Source organism: Sturnus vulgaris, chromosome 8, assembly GCF_052056855.1.
Source record: "Sturnus vulgaris isolate bStuVul1 chromosome 8, bStuVul1.hap1, whole genome shotgun sequence".
NCBI lineage: Eukaryota > Metazoa > Chordata > Aves > Passeriformes > Sturnidae > Sturnus > Sturnus vulgaris.
In genome coordinates this window covers 37809511-37829520 of record NC_142250.1, presented here as the reverse complement: position 1 = coordinate 37829520, position 20010 = coordinate 37809511, and the positions used below count along the sequence as shown (strand labels likewise).

General features: G+C 54.5%; 1 protein-coding gene across 2 annotated transcripts; it reads right to left on the bottom strand.

Annotated features, from left to right (window-relative positions):
- Positions 1 to 2075: 2075 nt before the first annotated feature.
- On the bottom strand, positions 2076 to 18782 carry PWWP2B (PWWP domain containing 2B). 2 transcript variants are annotated; one of them, XM_014890659.2, is made up of 3 exons: positions 18598 to 18782; positions 12367 to 14014; positions 2076 to 2581 (listed from the first exon to the last, which is right to left on the bottom strand). In XM_014890659.2, exons 1-2 carry the CDS (start codon positions 18765 to 18767, stop codon positions 12385 to 12387), a joined length of 1800 nt encoding a protein of 599 aa, XP_014746145.2. In that variant the 5' UTR covers positions 18768 to 18782; the 3' UTR covers positions 2076 to 2581; positions 12367 to 12384. The 2 variants fall into 2 exon arrangements, with proteins under 2 accessions (XP_014746145.2, XP_088025612.1); XM_088169486.1 differs by lacking the exon at positions 2076 to 2581 and adding an exon at positions 7512 to 7971.
- Between the last annotated feature and the right edge of the window lie 1228 nt (positions 18783 to 20010).

The window sequence follows — 20010 nt, the reverse complement described above, 5'->3', positions numbered from 1 at the left end:
GAGCCTCCGTGCTGCTGGCACTGGCATTTCCCCTCAGCTCTCAGCAGAGCCCAGGGCAGGACCAGCCCCTTGTTTGCTCACCTGGGGCACGGCAATGTCAGGAATGTCACACACCCAGGTGCAGGGACAGCAGGACCCTGGACACTCCCTGCACGGGAGGACGGGGCAGCTCCTGCCTGGGCACAGGAGCTCAGTGTCCCCTCAGCCCGCAGGGACAGAGCCCCGCCGAGCTGCCAGTGCCAACCTGTGCCCATCAGTGGGGCACAGGGCAAGGCCAGCAGGTCTCACTGGGCTGGGACACAGCTGGCAAGGCTGGTTACTGCAGAGATGGGGAAAAGCTGGACACCCCTTAAAACAACTGCACCCTGGGGACCACTCCAGCACTGCAGGATGGACACTGGACCCGAGCAAACCCTGCCAGGCCATCTCATGACCCAAGCCTAGAGAAAACGAGTGGCCCCACACGTGAGGTATGGCACCATTCCCTCCCAGCCAGCAGAGACTGGAGCTGGAATGAAGAGTGTTCCTGTCTGCTCTTGGGAGCCCAGGGCCACGGGCTGCCTGCTCAGGAGCACAGCCAGCTCTCACCCACTGTCCTTGGCATCTCCTCCAGCCTTGGAGCAGCCCTCCACTGCAGATGGGAGCAGACAAGTGCTCTTCCTGGGAGTAGTGAGGAGTAGGGTCCTGGTTATTCTTGTTTGCCTTTTAAAATTATTTTTGAAGTGGACAGAAGGCTGCTTGTACCTCCTCACTGCTGTAATGCTGCAGCCAAACGCTGGGCAGCACTTTTGGGCAGGAATTTTGTACAATGCACAACTGTGTGAGCAGAAAACACAAAAACCACCTCACAGCCATCGGGTCAGCCCAGGCCTAGCTCGAGAAGATGCTAGAAAAAAAAACCTCACAACGAGCCCCTGAGGCCAGACAGGCAGCAGCTAAGAAAGGCAGGGCTGTTCTCCCAGAGCAGGAGCACTCCCAGCACAGGAGCACCTCTGCCAGCCTGGGTAAACAGGCACTGCACAAAGCACTCACACAAGGTGCAGGAACACAGCCCCTCATAGATACTGCTGCCCTTCTTGCACTTATTTTAGGAAAACAGGAAGCTCATTGATTTGTTTGCAGAGGTGACACAGATGGGCCTCGGGAAGCAGCTGTCCTGGTTCAGCCCCTCATGTTCTACACCCCAGCCTTCCTGCTGCTCCGAGGGATGCAGATTTCCCTTGCTGAGTGCCGGGCTGAGGCTCAGCAGAAGGGTTTTGGTGCTGAGCTCTCCTTGTGACACTTTGCTGCTGGAAGGGGAAGCTCTGGCCTCTGCTGCTGACATTCAGAGACCACAGTGTGAACCAGCACACACCAGGAAAACACCAGAGTGAGATTTCCGAGCTGCTCGCTCTGACTCAGCCGGAGTTCAGCCCTGTGTTTGCTGCAGCACATCCAAAATTCCTGCTGACAGGAAGCAGGATCAGTGCACAGATCCTGCAGCCCCAGGCTAACCTCCCACAGCCACACAACACTCCACTGAGCAGGGACACCCTGAAGTGTTTTCTTCAGCATCAGATCACCTCAAATTAATGTCTCTGGACTGAGGGAATCCAATGAAAGGCCAAACTAATGCAAACCCAAAAATGAACTGATACAGTTCCAAAATCCTGTCCATAGGTCACTTCAGTTTGTGAACTATTTGAATTGGGCAAAAACGCTGTTGGTTTGCTGGTTTAGAATCGTGCACCACCTCTTGGTTGTGGGTAAGGAGAGGATCCTCCTGTCCCACATGCTCAAAGGGCCTTAAATCACAGAGTGTGGGCTCACAACTTCATGGCCATGTTCACGTTCATGTTCAGGTCAGAAGAGGGATTCCCTCCCTGGCTGGAGCCAGCAGCTCAGCACGAACCCTCCTCACCCAGCCAGGGCAGCCCCAGGCTGTGCTGCTCTTCCAGGTGACTTGGGAAGCACAGGGGAAGGAGCCAAGCACATCCAGGTCCCCAGCACTTGGCCGTGTACCTGGAAGCACAGATTCTCTGCCCTGCAGTGAATGCCATGAGAAAGCTTTAACATGCAATGAGGGCCACGCTGTGTGTGTTGCACATCTTCCAAGGTTTAATAGACACAAAGTGAGTCCATTGTACTTAAGACACTACAATGATTTCATTCTATTGCATGTCCTGACCCAATTACATTTCTCAGAGTACAGTATTGAATAAAAGTCTGGTAGCTTTAAAATTAACAAGTGTGTGAAATCTGTAAGTAAAATAAGCAGCAGCAATAATCTGGGGAATTTTATCAAGAATAGCTAACTTTTAATAATAAATACATTCCGAGTTGTGGTTTTTTTGCTGTTCTCCTAGTCCATTGCTGTCCCACTGGTCAAGTTCTCATGCTAGGGTAAGATATCCTTTGGCCTTTCCTGCCTCACACCAGAAGAGCCCCCAGCTCTGTCCCGGTGCCTGTCCCCTGTCCCGGGGGCACAGGGAGCACTCTCAGGAGCCTCGTCCTGTGCCGTGCCCGCCTCTCCTGGGGCACGTCCGGGTGTTCCAGGCTCGGTGACCCTCGGGGAGAACAGCTGTGCTCGTCTTCTGTTACCCTGCAGAAAGGCAGAGAGGGAGAGGTTACAGTGACACACCAGCAGCAGGGCTCACACTGCGCCTTCCCTCTAAATATAGCCAGGAATTCTGCTCCCAGCTGGCCCAGCAGCACAGCCTGCACTGCCTGCAGCTTGGGAAGAAAGCTGTATGGTTAACAAACCCAGAGTAAGAGTGGCAATTCATCCCAGGACCAACATGATATGAATTTGAGTGATGATAATAAATCTCCAGTCTGGCTGAAAGGCTCTGGAGTCCCTGCTCGGGTGGGTTACTGGAGGTTAATCCACCACAAGTCCCCTCGGAGCGCGCCACGTGAAGAACATCTGCCTCCACTTTCCGAACACAATCTACAAAATAGGATTATTGTCCCCTTGGGAGCAGCCTACAGAGGCTTTTCTCAGTACCTGCATGCCCAGCGAGGCAGAGCAGCCAGGCCCTGGCCCTGCAGGCTCCCCCTGCCCTGTCCCACACAACAGAGCTGCCCCTGGGACAGCCACCCCTGCCCCATGTGCCACACTGCTGTCACCAGTGTCCCTCCCCTGCCCCATGTGCCACACTGCTGTCACTGTCCCTCCCCTGCCCCATGTGCCACACTGCTGTCACTGTCCCTGTGACACCTGTACCCCTGCCTGCAGCAGGGACTCACACTGGCCCTGGAGGCCAGGCTGCAGTGTGGAAGCCCTGCAAGAGCTCAAGGGGAGAATCCAGCTGCCTTTGAGTGAAGACAGCAGGAGACACACGGAACAACTCAGTGACACAGAGCCAAGGGAGAGAAGGGCACGGGGACCCCACTCACACTGACCTCACTCACACCTGGCCTCACTCACACTGGCCTCACTCACACTGGCCTCACTCACACCTGGCCTCACTCACACTGGCCTCACTCACACTGGCCTCACTCACACCTGGCCTCACTCACACTGGCCTCACTCACACTGGCCTCACTCACACCTGGCCTCACTCACACTGGCCTCACTCACACCTGGCCTCACTCACACTGGCCTCACTCACACTCACCACTGCAGCTCGCCCCAGGGCAGTGCAGCTCCAGCAGGAGTGTGAGCAGCCCCGAGTCTGTGCCACACCAACCACAGCAGCTCCAGCTGGGCTGGGAGTGCAGGAGACACCAGCTCGGATCTGTGCTCCTGACACAAGACATCAACACCACGGAAGAGCAGATCAAAAACCTCCAAACCTCCCCCAGCTGAGGTCTGTGACTTACAGAGCACAATGAACCAAGAACACCAAACACAGCCAGAGGATCACAACTCCAGAGCTGCTGACAGGGCAGCAGCATTGCTTCTGCAGGCAGGGGACCCAGAGTGACACTGATTCACTCACACTCAGCATCCAGAATGATCCTCAGCACTGCCCACACAATGCAGAATGCAAAGAGCTGACTCGATACCCAGGAACATCTGTCCCAAAAGCTGTATTCCAGACAAGGGCTGCACTCAGGTTTCATACACTCCTTCTACACTCTGCTACCTGCAGCCAACAGAGTATAAATTCATACCTAATCTGGCAGGAGAATCTATTGGTCTTCTGGTGAACACAGAGACTTCAAGAACACACAACAATGTCACTTGCAGGTTTATCACCTTACACCTAGGAAAGCCCTCCTGAGGCCCAGGGACGTGGAACAATATCCCTCACGTGGCTTTGTAAGCACTGACCCTTTAGAGACACGTTACAGAGTGAGAGGATCTTGTCTAAACAGGAAAAAATGCATTTCCTGCCCGAGGAGGTGACAGCAAGCCCTGGGGGGGGGGGGGGGGGGGTGGATTGGATTCTTTGGGATTTCTCATTGGGAGGAATAAAGAATCCCAGCAGAAGTACAATGGTAGGCAGGTCCCAGGGAAGGGTCCTGCCATTGCCAGGGCTCCTCCACGGGACAGGGACTGGGGCCAAACCTCAGCAGCTCCTGGAAATACCTGAGGGCAAATACCAGGGGTTCTGTCCCGTGGGAGCACAAACCTGGGGCTGCCAGCAACACAGCAAGTGTCTAACCTGGGCATGCAGCTCAGTGCCTGTGCCTGGGGGGCGCCTGGACCTGGACCTGTACTATACCTGGACTGTATCTGTCACTGTACTGTCCCTGTCCCTGTCACTGTCCCTGTCCCTGTCGCTGCCGCTGTCGCTGTCCCCCTGCAGTCCCGAGGGGCACGGCTGGGCTCGGTGGCCACCCCTGGAGCCAGCCCAGCCTGTGTGGGGTTTCCCGTGCCCAGGAGGAGCTGCACAGTGCCAGGCCCTCGTACACTGTCCCTTCAGCCCTGACAGCTGCAGCAATTCCAGCCTGGAGCTGCTGCCCCACGTTCCAGGCACTGCTGCTGCCTTGTCCATGTGAGTCACCACCACAGCACTGTGGGCTGGCCAGGACGGCCTGGGTGCAAGGCTGGGTGTCCAAAGGACGGCCAAGGCAGCTCCCCTGAAGCCAAGCACTTGTTCATAATGAGAAAAATGAAGTTTTGGATCAAATAAAGCCATTCATAAACCCACACTGAGCAGCAGCAGCACAGTGCACAGTACAATTTATCTTTTGGAGGTTGCAGCACCCCAAGTGTGCCCAAGCAGATTATTTTGAGGATTATTTTCTAATCACAAAGCAATTAACAGCAGGCTGGAACTGAGCATCACCAGGTCAGTCTTTCCCCAGCCACCTCTCCTTGGGGAAGGGACTTACAGAGAGGCTGCACCAGCTGCTGAAGCCCTTCCTTGCCATGCCCAGCTCTCACAGCACGAAGGAAAGGGGGGCATCCCCAGCTCTGGCCCACGGGTGAGGCTCTGGAACCGGCTCCAGCTCTCAAGGCCGACCTGAGCAGGCTGGCAGCTGCTTCTCCAACACTGGAGTTCTCAAACTCCATCATGCAAACATCCCTGTGACAAATCCTGCACTGAGGGTTTCTGTCTTTGGAAAGGGCTGCTTTCCACATGAGTAAATGGCTCAGGTTATTGGCTTGCATCAAAACAGAGCAAATCATCACTCACAAGGGAAGCCAAGCCAGTAATTTGCTACAATTCATTTCTTCAGCTGCAGAGAGCACACAGGAAATACACTTTATAAAGAAACCCAGGCTGGCTGATCCTGCACTAGCATGGAGTACTGCAGATGAAATGGGAACTGGTACTCAGTGAAGGCACTCACTCCTTTAGAGATTCATCAGCTTAATGAGAAGAGCCTTCATTAACACTGCCAGAGACAGCAGGCAGTGACCAGGCCAGGAGGACATGGCTGATGTGGGGCAGCCACGGGCTCAGGTGAGAACAGCTCTGGCACCAGTGACCCTCCCAGCCAGGTGAGGTCATGTTCACCTGCACAGGCGTCCCCAGGGAGGGGAACACTCCTGCTCCAGGGGCACCTTGGGGCGGGCAGGAGGCACAGCACAGGGACACGGCCACCCGTGCCCATGGAGGCTCCTGCTGCTCCTGCTCTGGCACAAGAGGAGAGCACAGGAGGGCACAGGGCTGTGCACATGAAGAGCCTGAGCTCTCCAGGACCGAGGTATTAAAGGCCCATCTGTGCCCTTGCTGCCCGACATCAAAGCCTCTTTCAGCTGCACTAATCTCAGGATGTGCAGAGTTCATTATGTGCCTAATGCAGAGCCCATGTGTTGTGTGCAGGTACAGCCAGCACACAGAGCAGCTGCAGCGAGCAGATTCCAGTGAAATAAAGCAGCCCCATGAGGAGCTGTAACCCCAGCCAGCCCAGGGCACCAGGGAGACAAAAGCTGGGGAACTCATTGTTGGGACAGACAACTTTGCAGGGAAAGCAAAAGCTGCACACACAAACAAAGCAAAACAAGAAATGAAATCCCTGCTTCCATGGGCAGGCAGGTGTTCAGCCACCTCCAGGAGAACAGGGCCCCATCACATCCAACTGTGACTTGGAGAACAAATGGCATCGCTCCAAATGCCCCCTTCCTCCTTCTTCCCCCCATTTTATACACTAAGTATGACGTCATAGGGACTGGAATAGCCCCTGGGCCACTTGGGGGTCACCTGTCCTGCTGTGTCCCTTCCCAACCTAGCACACACCCTCAGTCCCCTCCCCAGCACAAGGGGCAGGAGCAGCCTTGGCTCTGTGCAAGCCCTGCTCAGCAGTAACAAAAACATCTCTGTTTTATCAAGCCTGTGCTCAGCACAAATCCAAAGCACAGCCCCAAATCAGTCACTGTGGAGCTGATTCTACCCCAGCCAAAAGCAGCACATGCCAGCTCGTGCTCCTCCAGTCTCATCTCACCTTACAGGCAAGCAGCTCCCCAAGTCTTTCACAGCCAGGAGCAGAGCTTGTCACTCAGCCCACACACTCCTGCTCGCCCTGAGCCCACTGATGGCAACTCATGGATAAAACACATCAAGGCTGAAAAACAACAGCTTGTATGCTTTTCAACATCAAGAGCCTTCACATCAATTTTTGGGATCAAAGTCCTACCTTTCACACCTGAACATGAAAATGAGAAATATTCAGTTATTCAACATCAGGCTGGATGGAGTTTGGAGCAATCTCGGATAGCAGAAGGTGGAACACAACGATCTTTAAGATGTCTTCCAACCCAACCCCTTCTGTGATTCTACAGCTTGTGTCACCCCATAGTGTCAGGCAGCCTCACAAGCCCAGAAACTGCAATTCCCACACCTCCACTTGAATTCAAAAACCAAACACAGAAATAAATGTGACTCAGGAAAACACAAAGAAATGTTGTTTTCATTTTATTTGTAAATGTTTTCAGAGAAACCAATTCCCAGGTTCTTTGTCCACACATCTCTCCCATTTCCTGTCCTGAGACCCTGGCACAGCCCTGATCCTGTGTGGATCCTAGAGGCACTGGGTGCACTGTGGGCTGGTGACACTCCTGGGGCTGGGGGGCTCCAGGCTCTGCTGCTTGTGCCCTGAGGGCACAAGCAGCAGAGCCTGGAGCCCCCCAGCCCCAGGAGCTGCTCTCTCTGTGCTCCCAGGGGAGCTCCTAAGCCCTTGGGTGGATCCAATCTCCTCCAGCAGCTGAAGTCAGAGCCCCTGAAAGCCAATCACATTCCTGGTGCAGTTACAAATGGCACAGTGGATGGCCTGGTGGCATTTCCAGAGAATACCCTGGGAGCAGAGAGGGGATGGATGGAGAGGGGCCACGGCTGCCAGGACAGGCAGCACCGGCCCAGGTGTCTCCAAAGGAGTCCCTGGGCACAATGGGCAGGTGCTTTTGGGAAGATCAGGATGTCACCTGATGTGCAGCTCCAACCATCAGTGCTGGGCACACAAAAATGCAGCACAGTCTATTCTGGACTTGTTCTCCCACCTTGCACTGGCATGCACAGACGCTGACTCCGAGCTGTTTGCAGCAAGACTGTGAAACAGTAATTAACTTGGATGCCTGGTTTTAGTGGATTGAAGCATCTAGAAAGCAGACCAAGAAAAATCTCAAGCATTCATCTTTTGTGCTGAAATATTCCATGTGAGCAGGTAGTGTGTTAAAAATACAGCTATCACACCAATCATCCCCCTCACTTTATATCAAGGCACAGTATTTTTGTGCCACTGGCAGAACAGAAGAGAGGAGGTGAAAGAGGAGTGACTTCAGCTGCTTCACAAGCTGCTGGCAGCAGCACTGGCTGCAGGGACACACAGAGCCCCAAAAGCCCCTGAAGGTGAAGTCACAAGGTGATATTCCAGGTTTTACAGGAGTGGTTTCCACAGACAGTGAGCATGCAGCCAGCTCTGAGTTTGCACACAGCAGCAGTGTGATGGATAGCTTGATGTACTGACACTGAGGGCCTGTGAAGCTCAGAGCACTTCAAATGAAAGCCTTCAGCATCTGCAAATTTAATGGTTCCAGTCACAGCTTGGGGACAGGAGAGACAAAGATTAAAGGACCTTCCAGACTGAAAAAGCCAAGGAATATACATCTTGTAAACTTGTTTCATGCAGAGATGTGGCTGAAAACCCACCAGCAGTTTTTACTAGAGGTTTTACTGTGTGCAGGGAGGGGGCACGTGCCATGAGGAGCTGCTCAGGAGGATCCCAGAGCAGCAGACCCAGCCCTGCCAGGGCCTGTCCCTGCAGGGACACCTCCCCACACAGCAGGGCTGGAGCAACACACGCTCCTTGCAAAGCCCCTGAGCCAGCACCCATGGATCCTGCTGCAGGGAAAGGGGTCTTTGGAAACACAGGTGTCCCTCCCTCCCTCCTGTGACACCAGCCCAGGGCACAGCTGGAGCAGTGACCAGGGCTCATTCCCAATAAAATGTGTGTGACACCAGCCCAGGGCACAGCTGGAGCAGTGACCAGGGCTCATTCCCAATAAAATGTGTGTGACACCAGCCCAGGGCACAGCTGGAGCAGTGGCCAGAGCTCATTCCCAATAAAATGTGTGTGACACCAGCCCAGGGCACAGCTGGAGCAGTGACCAGGGCTCATTCCCAATAAAATGTGTGTGACACCAGCCCAGGGCACAGCTGGAGCAGTGACCAGGGCTCATTCCCAATAAAATGTGTGTGACACCAGCCCAGGGCACAGCTGGAGCAGTGACCAGGGCTCATTCCCAATAAAATGTGTGTGACACCAGCCCAGGGCACAGCTGGAGCAGTGACCAGGGCTCATTCCCAATAAAATGTGTGACACCAGCTCAAGGGTCCTCGCTGCCCCTGGCCAGCCCTCAGGTGGGGTTTCCTTAAGGGCAAGGCAAACCTGTGTCACTGCAGGCCAGGGGCAGCTGCTGGCCTTGTGCCTGGAGCTGGCTCCGTGGTGTCACACACCAGGGAAGCCACAGAGCAGCCCCAGAAGCTGCTGAGCAGACATGTCTCTCCTGGCATACTGTAAACCAAGTCTTACAAGTCTGAGTTCTACAGGCTGCTGTTCTGCCTGTTGTTTTTCCAGAAACTTGTTTTACTTAATTAAAACCCTGTCATTACCTGACTAGTACTTTCCTTGCAAAGAAACCCCAAGGACAAAGCAGTAACAACAAGAAGTGATCCTACCAGCTTTTCCAACTCAAACCAAGTTAACAAAAAAAAAAAAAATCCAATTTTTCCAGTTTTGTGCATCCAATAAACTCCTGCAGTGTTTATACGTTTTTCCAGTAACTCCTCTCTGCAGAACACATCACATGCCAGAAGACAGAAAGTTTCACAATAAAAAGTGTCACCAGTCACAAACTTCTGCTGTGCCAGGAGTAGCATGAGTGGTATCAGTGTTGAAGCCACCTCATGGATTCCTTCTGATGACAAAAACCTTTGTGCCACTGCAGCCCCAGCATGATGGATTTTATAGTGGTCCCATGCAATATTCCCAGGTTACCCAGAGCAGCTGTGGCTGCCCCTGGATCCCTGGCAGTGCCCAAGGCCAGGTTGGACATTGGGCTTGGAGCAGCCTGGGACAGTGGGAGGTGTCCCTGCCATGGCAGGGGTGGAATGGGATGCACTTCAGGGTCCCTTCCAGCCCAAACCCTTCCATGCCATCCTTCAGGAAAGGACAATGAGCAGCTGAAGGAAACATTTCAGTTCTACCTCGTGGAAAATCAAGGAAAGCAACAAAATTCAATCCTCCTGCAAGGAGAATTAGGTACAAACAATTCTGTGAAATAATGAGCAGTTTTATAAGTGATGTACCAAAACTCCAGACATGCTGGTCTAATTGGGAAACTAGGTAACTGTGACATGTGGAACACAGGCAGCTGTGCAGTTCTGCTTTTCTAGTTTTGCAGTTCTTTATCCAGCAGTCATGTTGTCTTCAGCCTGGCAGACTGTGCTGGCAGCTCAGCTCAGACATGTAAGGCAGGAAATCCCCAAATTCAGCTGTGCAAAGGCAGCTGAAGGAGGCCAGGAAAGCAGTGCTATCTGTAAATGTGTATACCCACATACACATGCAGAGCTTTGGCTGGAGAGCACAGAGGGAAGGAATGTTTTGGTCTAATCCAGGCCATCCCATCATTTTCTTATCCACTGTTCTCCAGATGTCCTTCTTCCCCCCCTGTTTGCAGACGTGCTCTGTACCTGTAGCTCAGCCCCCAGGCTGTCTCTGGACACTCTGTGCCCCCGTGCTGGCAGGTCCTGCTGCTCCCAGGGCAGTGTGTGGGGACAAGCCTCCTCCCATCCCAGCTCCCAGCTCTGGCCTTGGGACTCCTCTTGGCCACAGCTTTCCTGCTCCCCATGGACTCACAAACATGAAGCACCAGGTTTTCTTCAAGCTGTCCCTTCTCCTGCAGCTGGGCCATGCCAGCCCCCCAGGACCCACAAGGACAGATGTCAGGAATGATGATGATGACATTCATTACCTTTGTCCCACACTGCTCACACACAGGGAGGACAGCTCACAGGATGAAGTTTGCTGCTCCTTTAACCACAGCACTGTCCAGACAGGAGCCAGGGATTGGCCAGGACTCTTCCACTGGCAAGGACAGTACATTCTGGGCAGCAGCTTTATTTATACTCCTGATCTAGCTAATAGGAATTTGTGTCCAATCCAAACACTCCTGATATAATAAAGTCTTTAGCCAGAGCTAAGCACAGTTCTATGGGCAAGATCAAGAAGGAAGCTGCAATGCTGCAGTTGTCCAGACACTCTGAGTACACAGCACGAACATGTCATGCTCTGGTTATCTGCTCAGCCAGGCCTGCTCACATGGACTCCTAACCCAAGCACAGCAAGTCCTTCATCACAGGCAGGCAAGAGGTGAAGTCCCACGACAGAGAGTATGAACAAAATCCCATTTTCCCATCAGGATTACATGAGCACTGACCACCCCAGCCCCACTGCATTATGACAGTTCAGATAAAGAAGAGAGTCCAGAGGAGCAGCCCTGGCAGAGCAGAGCATTCAGGGGCCAACATACCAAACCACACTGCAGAAAGCCTGGCCTTTGACATCAGGCTCTTCCTAGTGACACCTCTGGTTTTGACAAAAAGTTAATCCCTCCCCTTGTCTAATACCATCACAGCTGAGGGCTTGTCTGGACAGTGACTGAAAGGTTGTGAAATGATTTCAGCTTTTACCCAAGTCATTGGATTTTCCTGTGGACTTTTATTCCCAGTCATGGCACATCCTGTATTTTTAGGTTCCAGATTTTCATCCCAGGCAGACTGATGAGAAAGGGAAACCCATCCCCATCCATTACAAAGAATCAGCCCTCACCTTTCCATTCCCACCTAACGTCCTCACACAGAGGTGAAGCCCAAAGGGACTGAATTTGATCCAGGCCATTCCCCAGAGAAACAGTGAAAATTTAGGTACAAATCAAACCTCAGGTACTATGAGAGATATTGAAATACTGTTTTCCAAAGGCAGCTTTTGGTACAGTCACTGTGAGGAGCCATAAAGGGCCTTCATAAGAGATCCAAACCAGAGGGAGGGGAGCAAAGGGGCTCTAAACTGTTCCAGGTAACTGCTGAGCACCAGCACACACATATGATAAATGCCATCTTAATTCCAGTGAGTTTTAGCTCTTTGACCCAAGGAAACTGCAAGCCTAGGAGCTGTCAGTCTTCCAGGCACACAGCCACAGGTTTATCAGTTCTTTGAACAGGCAGTGCTGCTTCCTCACAGCGTCCTGCCTGGCCTGCACTTCCCTCTGGGAACAGGGGCTCCAATTCCCATGGTCCCCAAAAGGGTCTGGAATTAAAGAAAATAATTCTCACCATCTCTGAAATGACCCCCACCAACTAACAGCCAAGCACATACGTTTCATAATTGTCAATCTCAGATTCAATGGAAAAACAAATGCAAATGAATAGGAATACAGATTAAAAAAGCACCAGGAGGCTTTTCACGGCAAGCATTAGTGTAGCAATCACTCACCTGATACTGGAGGCAAAGTTATGTCTCAAACTGTGTTAAGAGATCTCGTATTTCTGGGGTCAGGTGCTTCACTGCCTTTGCAGCTTCTGTGATTGCTTTCCGGTACATCCCTTTCTTCTTGCGATTAAATCTCAGTTTGAAAAACTCCGAGAAAGGAGAGAGTTTTGAAACAGATAAGAACGAAGTCGTTGGAGAACCAAACCACGACACCTTAGCTTCTCGCCACGAAGGCTCCCCGTTCTCCTTCTGGCTGAGGTTTATGTCAAGAACACGTGCTGGCCACCACGGAAAGCCGTGGATTTTACCCCAGACAATATCCCCCACTGACACAGTCCTTCCATCTTCTGTGACACATTTAGACACACTCTGGGTGTGCAGTCTGACTGTCAGTGGTGGCACAATTTTACGCTCATCTTTTGAAGATGAAGAGACGGAGGCATCATCACCAGGCAAAAAGTCACACAGCTCTGGTGATGTCACTTCTGAACTAGAAGACTTGGATTCATCTAGGCTGTCATTGCTACACACCGATAGACTAGAAGAATCTGCTTTTCTTTTACGGTAATTCATGAGGAAAGCCAAGTTATCATGTCCATCTTTACCCTGGGGAAACCTTTTAAAGTCATCATCTTCACCTGAACTGCCTGAAGATATCTCAGCCAGGCTTCTGTCAGTGGGCTCATCATGGTAAAACGCCGCGGGGTTGGGCTCCCTGCTGTTCTGGAGGACATTGATCTCGTCAATCAGTTCTGCCTTATAAATGGAAACGCTCTGCCCATCATTGATGCGATGGGGCTTCAGCCGTATCTTTGGGGGTGGGACATCCACACCGGAATGCACTGGCCGCGTGAGCTTCAGTTTTGGAATGGAAGCAAGCTGGCTGCCTGCTGACTTGTCCATTAAACATTTGGTTTGTCGGCACCGCTCAGAGTCCCCGGCCTCCTCCTGGTCCCCGGCTCCGTTCTGCACCTCTCGCTCGGGGCAGAACGCTTTGACCGAGCCGTGAACCCGGGAAGGGATTTTTACCACTTCGCCCTTCCCTTGCGGAGTACTGTAGGATATTTTTATAACCGGCGTTCGATGCACCAGCTCCCCAGAAAACTTGTCATCCTCCCTCTTCTCTCTCTTGTTCCTTTTCTCCACGTAGTCGGGGTCGCTGTGCTTTTTCTGCTCCTTGTCCTGGATGCTCAGCTTCCTCCTGGCCTTGGCGCTCTGCGGCGGCGCGCTGGCGTCCTCGGGGTTCAGCGTGTTCTTGCACTTCTCGCAGAGCACCTGCCGGGGCCGCAGCCTGATGGTGCTCATGATGAGCCTGCCCGGGTCCCTGTTCCGGGACAAACGCCTCCTCGTCCTCTTGATAGTCCTTGGGGGCGGCTGTGGCACCCACTGGTTGTAGGAGTGCCGCAGCCACAGGGGCCGGGGGAAGGGGGCTCCCTCGAAGTACGGCGGGTAGGGTGGGAGGCCGCCCGGTGCTGGCAGCAGAGGTGGCACCTGCTCCTCCCCGTGGCCCTTGGCAGGCTGGTGGCCAGCGGGCTGCGGCTCCTGCTCGCCCGGCGTGGCATCCCCGCCGTCAGCGGCTCCGTTAGCGCAGGCGTCAGCAGGAGGGTCCTCGTGCTTGGGGAAGGAGGACGGCACACAGAACAGGCCGGACCTAAATGGGGGACAGAAGGACAGGGAGGAAAAGAAACAGAGTCAGGAGCTTTGAAACGTGCTGCTCCGGGAACCCAAAAGGTCCCGAATGTCCCACACCTTCGGTACTAAGGACTCAACGCCTTCTCTTGACTTTTAAGATCAAGCAGCCAATTCTGGCTCTGAAAAAAAACAGCAGCAGTGCAGAAATCTGGCAAGCTGTCCTACTCTTCTCCCAGAAAGGGCAGAGGCATCAAAACCTCTATTTCTATGAACTCTTTGCACCAAGTTTTGCTCTAAGAAGTTGTAAGGTTTATCCCACAAAGCAGTTTAGTGCATCAGCAGGCTGGCAAGGCTGGAGGAGGGATGTGATGTGGATTAGCCTGGGGAGCTGTGAAACTGCCCTGCTCCTCACTGGAGATGCATGGCTGATTTTCCAGTTTGTCATTCTAAACCTGACCAGCTTGACTTGGGTGGATAACTGGCACAGATTCACCAAGACACAGCTCTGCTCCCCCTCCCCAGTCTCCCCATATCCAGCTGTATTTGGTGACATAAGGCATCACCATTCCCCCAGAACAGCGGGGTTAACCATGATGATATTCTGTCCCTCAATGCCAAGTGTCATTACAGGCCGCCAAGGCCCAGACACAATATCTTGCCTGGATATTGGCAAAAGCAAACCCTCTGAAATGCTGAAACTCACAGCTGCAATTCATGTCTCCAAAATGTCTGAATTGATGCCCTTGGCCTGGCATTAGAAATATTAGGCTAACACAGCACTGGGACAGATTCTGCCCTCAAACACTGACTCTGACTGGGCAGAGCTCGCTGCCTTGACTTTCCAGAGACACTTCTGCAGAGAACACACCATCAGTGAAGCATGTGGGCCTTTTCAGCAGTAACAAAAGATTGTGTAGGAGAGCCACAAAGAAGAGACAAAGGAATGGAGAACAGGTACAGATCAAACATCAGTGGGCTTTGGATGCTACATTCCCATTCCCCTCCTTGCCTGCCATTGCTTTCTTTCCAACCTCCAGGAAGGAAGGAGCCTTCCTGAGGCAAGGGGGAGTGTCCTGGTGGTGTCACAGAGAGGGACACATTGGCCAGGTCAACGTTAGCAGAAAGGCACTGCAAAGGAGCTGAAGGCCACACCTGAGTGCCACACCTCTCACCAAGGGCAGCACAAAGCCTGGGTTCCCTGAAGGAGAGGAACCTCCAAAGTCCTTCTCCCTTACTGAAAAAGTGCAACAACCTGCTGTTAAATGACAGTTTAACTGGGAAAGGATTTAGCTGTTGAAATCACGTAATTTGGAACAAAATATTTTTGTTCTATGAGGCTTCTTTGAAACAGAGACAACCAAGAATGTAGGTGTCTTTAAATGACAACCCAGAAAGCCAGTACAGTTTGTACAGCCAGACAGAGATGCTGGCACCATTCATAATCCAAAGTGAGCCATTTCTGAATGAAATGATGGCTAAAAATGGTGGTTATTTTATGCAGTGGAGCTGCATGACTTGGTCACAACAGATTACTGCTCTTCATGTAGAACACAAGCCCACTGCCCAGTTCAGGTCACTGAACCCTCCAGAGTGGCACAGAGCTCCTCACCTGGCACAAGTGCAGCACCCAAAGGTTCACTCCCGGGACGGTTTGTGCCTGTAGCATCAATGTCCAGCACACTGGAACCCCCCTGGGCTGGACACAGCCCCCAGGCCATGGAATGTGCCCGCAGGCCACTGCCCTCCCCTGCCACCCTGTGCCAGGCACCAGCTCAGCAGGGAGGCCTGTTAGAAACATGGGGACAAACTTCTCAGTGGGGCCTGTTGGGACAGGACAAGGGGTGATGGCTTCCCACTGCCAGAGGGCAGGGCTGGGTGGGATACTGGGCAGGAATTGTTCCTGGGAGGGTGGGCAGGGCTGGCACAGAATTCCCAGATTTGCTGTGACTGCCCCTGGATCCCTGGCAGTGCCCAGGGCCAGGCTGGACACTGGGGTTGGAGCAGCCTGGGACACGGGAAGGTGTCCCTGCCTTGCCAGGGGCTGAAACAGGATGAGCTTTAAGGTCCCTTGCAATCCAAGCCATTCTGGGATTCTGTGATTAAAGCAGCAGGAAATACTGCTGATGGGATTTCACTCTGCTTGTAATCCCCCTTTCTGGGGCAGCTGCAGCCAACTGGACTTGGTTACCTCAATCCAGTCTCTGGTTGGTACAGGAAATGGCATCCTCCTTTATTTATACCTCTGCATAATTAAAACTCAACTTTTAAAGTAAACTCAATTGCAGCAAACTACCAAATCTTGTTACCAGAAACACTGCAACTGCATTTAAGTCTCTACTTGAGCATGTACACTACAGAGCTCACTTCGAGCAGAGCCAATTTATTAGAAGCAAGTGACTGCCAGTCACTGGGCAGGCCCTGCTGCTGCTGCATCATCCAGGCTGGGGCAGGAAGGGACACGCAGAGGAGGGGCACGAGCACTTTCTTCTGCAAATAATTCCCCAGTGGTTGGAAGGTCAGGCATGACTGTTCCCTACATCCCCCATTCCTAAAGGCCCAGGGGACACACAGGGGACACACTGGGGACAGGCAGTCCTGCTGCCCACAGGCTGAGCCCCTGCAAACCCAGCTGGCAGTCTGGGGGTCAAACCTGCACCTGCCTTTGTGACAAAATACCAGAGGTGTCCAGCTGGGACCTGCACGGGCAGGGGAGCCTTGGGTGCTCAGGATGGCAACTCTTCCTCCTGCTCAGCTCCCCACAGCACTCAGTACAGCTCAGAAGAGATCATGGCATTACAGATTGTCTGTGTTGGAAAAGACCTTAAAAATCATCCAGTTCCAATTCTCCTGCCCTGGGCTGGGATGTCATTCATTAGACAAGCTGCTCCAAGCCGACCTTGAACAGGGATGGGGCAGCCACAACTAAAATAGATTCATCTACTGTGTGATGTTGAAACCCCTTTAAACCACAAAAGAAAGCTGAAGAATCACCATACAATCCCTCCTCCCCTTTTGGGGTAATCTCCTCTTTCTGTGCAGGTGTAACAACCTGCTCTGGTGGCTCCTCTCCTGCCAGTCCCACCTCACTGCCCAGGGGCACAGGCCGAGCACAGGTGACCCCAGCACAGGGACAAGCTGGTGGGACACAGCTCCATCAGCCAGGCAGCAGCAGGAGGAGGAACAGCCCTGCCACGTTTCCATTTCAGGCACTCCGAGCTCAGCACCAAGTGGATAAATTCCTGCTGCCTTTGGGACACATCCTGACCTTCACCTTCCAGCCACTGCCAGGCCAACTCCTGCGTCCTGCTGTAGGATGAACAAAATCTCTCCTGCCCTCCACACCCCAGAGCTGCAATGACTGAGGTCTGCAGTGCTCGCTCCAAGTCCCCAGGGTCCACCAGGAGCCAGGCACCTGCCTCACACACGGGGTCACCTTGTGCTGGCCACCACAGCTCCCTGGCCAGCACAGGGCAGCCAGCTCGGCACCACCAGGGCAGGGTGTGGCACCAGGGATGGGCACAGACCGAGCACTGACCCTCGGGGACAGCCCAAGTGCTCAGGGGGCATCCACTGCCCTCCCACCCACACAGATCAGGGTCAGCACCGGCCTGCGGAGCTGCCCTAAAGCCTGGGAAAAACACCCAGCTGGGCCGTTCTTGAACCCACCGGGGACAGAGGAAGATGAAGAAAAATAATGGCGAAAGGTTAGGGTGAAAAAAAATCAGGTAAAAGAAGTTTCACTGCAGAGGAAGTCAAGTGAAACGTGAGAAGGCAGAACCAGCAGGTTTAGGGGGCTGGAGAGACAACACTTGGGCTGCGACCAAACTCCAGGGTGGGTTTATGGGCTCTGTGCAGCGTTAGGTGCCTGAAAGCTTTCGAAAATCTTTCTCCAATTCTCCGGGATAGCAACGTGAAACTAAATAAACGACAAAAATGAAGCTCAGAAGTGCTGTTCCGCCTATCTCGTAGGATGGATCAGAGAGGCGAGGCTGCTGTGCTCCCATCTGTCCCTCACCCAGCACGCAGCACTGACCCTGCTGCTCACAGGGAGGCAGCTCAGCCCCGCACGGCCCCGCACAGCCCGGCCCGGTCCCGCACGGCCCGGCCCGGCCCGGTCCCGCACGGCCCCGCACAGCCCGGCCCGGTCCCCCCGAGCACGGCGCCCCCAGGGCCGCGCTGCTGCGAGCACGAGGTCGCACCCGCGGAGCCGCAGCCGGCGGGGCCGTGTCCGGAGAGCTGCGGAAGCGGGGCAGGCCCAGAGCCCACGGGAAGCCCGGCACCACGGCGGGACCGCCCCGGGAAGGGCGGCCGGGCGCAGGGCCCCGCCGGGGCTCGGCAGGGGGAGCTCGGGGAGCTCCGCACGCACGGGGAGGGCAGTGACCGGCGCGGGGGCCGCGGTCCCGGAGGGTCCGGGCCACGCTCGCCCGGGGCCACGTGCGGGGCCGCGGCCGGTCCGGCCCCACCGCCCCCGGGGCGGGGGCACCGCTCGGCCCCGCCGCGCGCCCCGGGCCGGTCCCGGCCCCGCCGCTTTGTCCCGCCCGGCCGAACAAAGGGCGCGGGGGCCCCGCCGGCCCCGGCCCCGGTGCCCCATCCCCGCCGCACCTCTTGGAGCAGTCCAGCAGCACGCCGGTGAAGCGCCGCTCCCCGCAGCTCAGCGTCACCACCAGCGTGTCGTTCACCATCTGCTCCACCAGCACCGGCACCCACGCGCCCACCCGCGGCGGCGGCGCCCCCGCCGCGTCCCCCGTCGCCGCCGCCCCGGGCTCGGCCATGCTCCCGCCGCTCCCCGCCGGCGGGGCCGCTGGGCCGGGCCGCGCCGTGACCTCACGGAGCGCCCGCCGCCGCCGGGCGTGACGTCACAGCCCCGCCCCGCCGCCGGGCGTGACGTCACAGCACCCCCGCCCCGCTACCGGGCACGTGCGTGGGCGGGGCGGGGCGCGGCCCGGAGGGGCGGGGCCTGCTGGAGAGGGCGGGGCCGAGGGGGCGGGGCCGGGCTGGGGCGGGACCGGCACCTTGCGCCACCTGGCGGCCGAACAGCGCAGCGACACCCGCGGGGCGTGGCGGGAAAGGGGCGTGGCCTAAGGGGGACGGACCCCAAAGAGGGCGGGGCCTAAAGGGGCGGCTCCATCCCCACCCCTCTGTTCCAGCCGTTCCAGCTGTTCCAGACATTCCAGCCATTCCAGCAGTTCCAGCCATTCCAGCAGTTCCAGCCGTTCCAGCTGTTCCCGCCGTTCCAGCTGTTCCCCTCCATGGAGGGAAGTTCTGTCTCAGCCTGGGCTGGAACTCGTTGTGGTTTCGTTTCTGGCCGTCGCTCCGTTGTTTGTGTGTTGAGCAGACGGGGCAGGATCACTCCCTGACCTGCTGGCTGCGCCCTTCCCCATGCAAACACTGATCCCAGTGCATCCCAATGCAAATATTTACAAATAACATGTTTATTTTTACCAGTGCTCTCTGGAAAGAGCCTGTGGTTTCCCAGATTGCTGACAGACTTATCCAATGGAATCAATACAGTGTTTCTGCTGGGATTGAAGCTGAATTCTCATTGTGCTCAAAGGCCTGAGACCCAACTGTGTTAAGCAGAAACTTGTCAGAAATGCCAATAAACAATTACTCCCATGAGCAGCACTGTGCTTCCTTGCTTCTGATAATCCAGACAGAAAAATAGGAACAAAAAGTCTCACCTTAGTTGGTGTTTGGTATCATTTTTATGGAACTCTGTTGGCGTTTCAATCGCTGTGTCAAGAGGGGTCCAGGAGCCAAAGTCCAGGGGCTGCCTTGGAAATACAGAATATTTCTGGGTGTGGGAGTAGGACACAGGCACAGAGGGAAATTCTGATGTCCCTGAGGACAGAGAAATCGAATCTCATCTTCAGAAGGAAAAGGATAATTTGAAGCATCCTCCAAACACTGGTGACACTGACCTGTTCAGGCAGTTCAGCTGGTGTTCCTGCAGCATTCCCTAAATCCAGTGACTCTGGTGCACCTGGGGCAGCTGGGCCGTCCTGGAATACACAG